Source organism: Aureococcus anophagefferens, assembly GCF_000186865.1.
Source record: "Aureococcus anophagefferens unplaced genomic scaffold AURANscaffold_37, whole genome shotgun sequence".
Lineage (NCBI taxonomy): Eukaryota > Pelagophyceae > Pelagomonadales > Pelagomonadaceae > Aureococcus > Aureococcus anophagefferens.
In genome coordinates, this window is record NW_008705594.1 from 202,426 (window position 1) to 203,710 (window position 1,285).

The 1,285-nt window shown below is 41.2% G+C and overlaps 1 protein-coding gene across 1 annotated transcript in view; it reads left to right on the forward strand.

The window, feature by feature from the left end:
• The window catches only part of AURANDRAFT_67316 (hypothetical protein), a gene marked incomplete at both ends in the record, with an annotated part of 3,877 nt that overhangs the window by 1,535 nt on the left and 1,057 nt on the right, over positions 1 to 1,285 (forward strand). The window contains 4 exons of the mRNA XM_009042741.1: positions 137 to 233; positions 385 to 479; positions 562 to 570; positions 609 to 866. Coding sequence (XP_009040989.1) covers positions 137 to 233; positions 385 to 479; positions 562 to 570; positions 609 to 866 — 459 coding nt within the window. The remainder of the gene's footprint in view (positions 1 to 136; positions 234 to 384; positions 480 to 561; positions 571 to 608; positions 867 to 1,285) is intronic.

Here is a 1,285-nt window from a genome sequence, read left to right on the forward strand (position 1 = left end):
TTGTTCACTCAGTCATGACGATTGCAGAAAGCTCCTAACACGCAAATTCGCCAACTTCTCCCCGGGCGAAATCGACCACTTCGTTTTTACCAAAGTTGCGTCTTCACAACCCTCAGCACAAATCTCATTGTCGTAGGTAGGGCTGGTTGATGACAATAAAGATGGCTTTGTCACCCTAGAGAAAATTCAGTCCTTTTCACGCACAAACAAAATCATTGCCGATGTTTTCCCTTGTCAGTTGCTTGATTGAGCCAGCGGGAAGTTCAACTTGTGTGTATGTAAAGGGAATTAGCTAGGCTACCCTTCAATGAACTGGGTACTTGCAGTTTAAACGAACCCCACTAGTCTCGTGGAAAATTCTTAAGTCAAGATTCCGTTGAGTAGATGAAAATCTTAAAAGAAATGAGGAAAATGAAAAGATAATTGATGAGGCTTGTCGTGATATGAACATTGATTTTGATATTTTTCAATACAAACCTGTGTTATTTTGTCCGTGTGGACACGATATATTAAGAAATCATTTTATAGGTTTACCAAATTCCAATAAAGTTATTTGCATAGGTAGTGAATGTGTTAAACATTTTATTGTTAATGAAGGTGTGACGAAGTTAAAATGTTTCAAGTGTGATAAGGGACAGCGTTCCAAGGACGGTATAATTTTATGTTCTACTTGTGGAAAGTATATTAGGGATTGTATAGAGAGCGGTTTTGCGAAACGCCTTAATGGGCATTGGTCTCTTGAAAGAGATCGTAAGAAACAAAAGGAACGATTCAAAGAGTTTATAAGGACAGATTTACCGAGAAAATTGCGGGTTATGTATGAAAGAGGCAAATGTTGGAAGGAATTTATGGTTTTACTTTGGAAAGTAGCTTTCTAGTCAATCAAGATAATAATTTGGCATAAAGGGTAAGTTGAGTGAGCCTCAAGGCCCACCCCACTACCCTAGTTTACTAGCTAAACTCCCTCTCTCTAAAATAGGTTCGGCTGGCCACGGGGAGAAAGAATTTCGCCGGCGGGCTGCTTCAGCAGCGCCGGCCAGATAAGAGCATAAGGAGCGAGTATCGACTGAGCTGCAATAATAAATAACAGCTCATTCTCTCTCTCTCCTCTGGGCGCTACTTTCCTGGCTAATCGAAGATTACCTGTACAAAGTAGCTTTCTAGTCAATCAAGATAATAATTTGGCATAAAGGGTAAGTTGAGTGAGCCTCAAGGCCCACCCACACGAAGTCCCCGAAAGGATCAATCGACGTACCTCTGACCTCGTCCTCCTGTGAGAACTTGG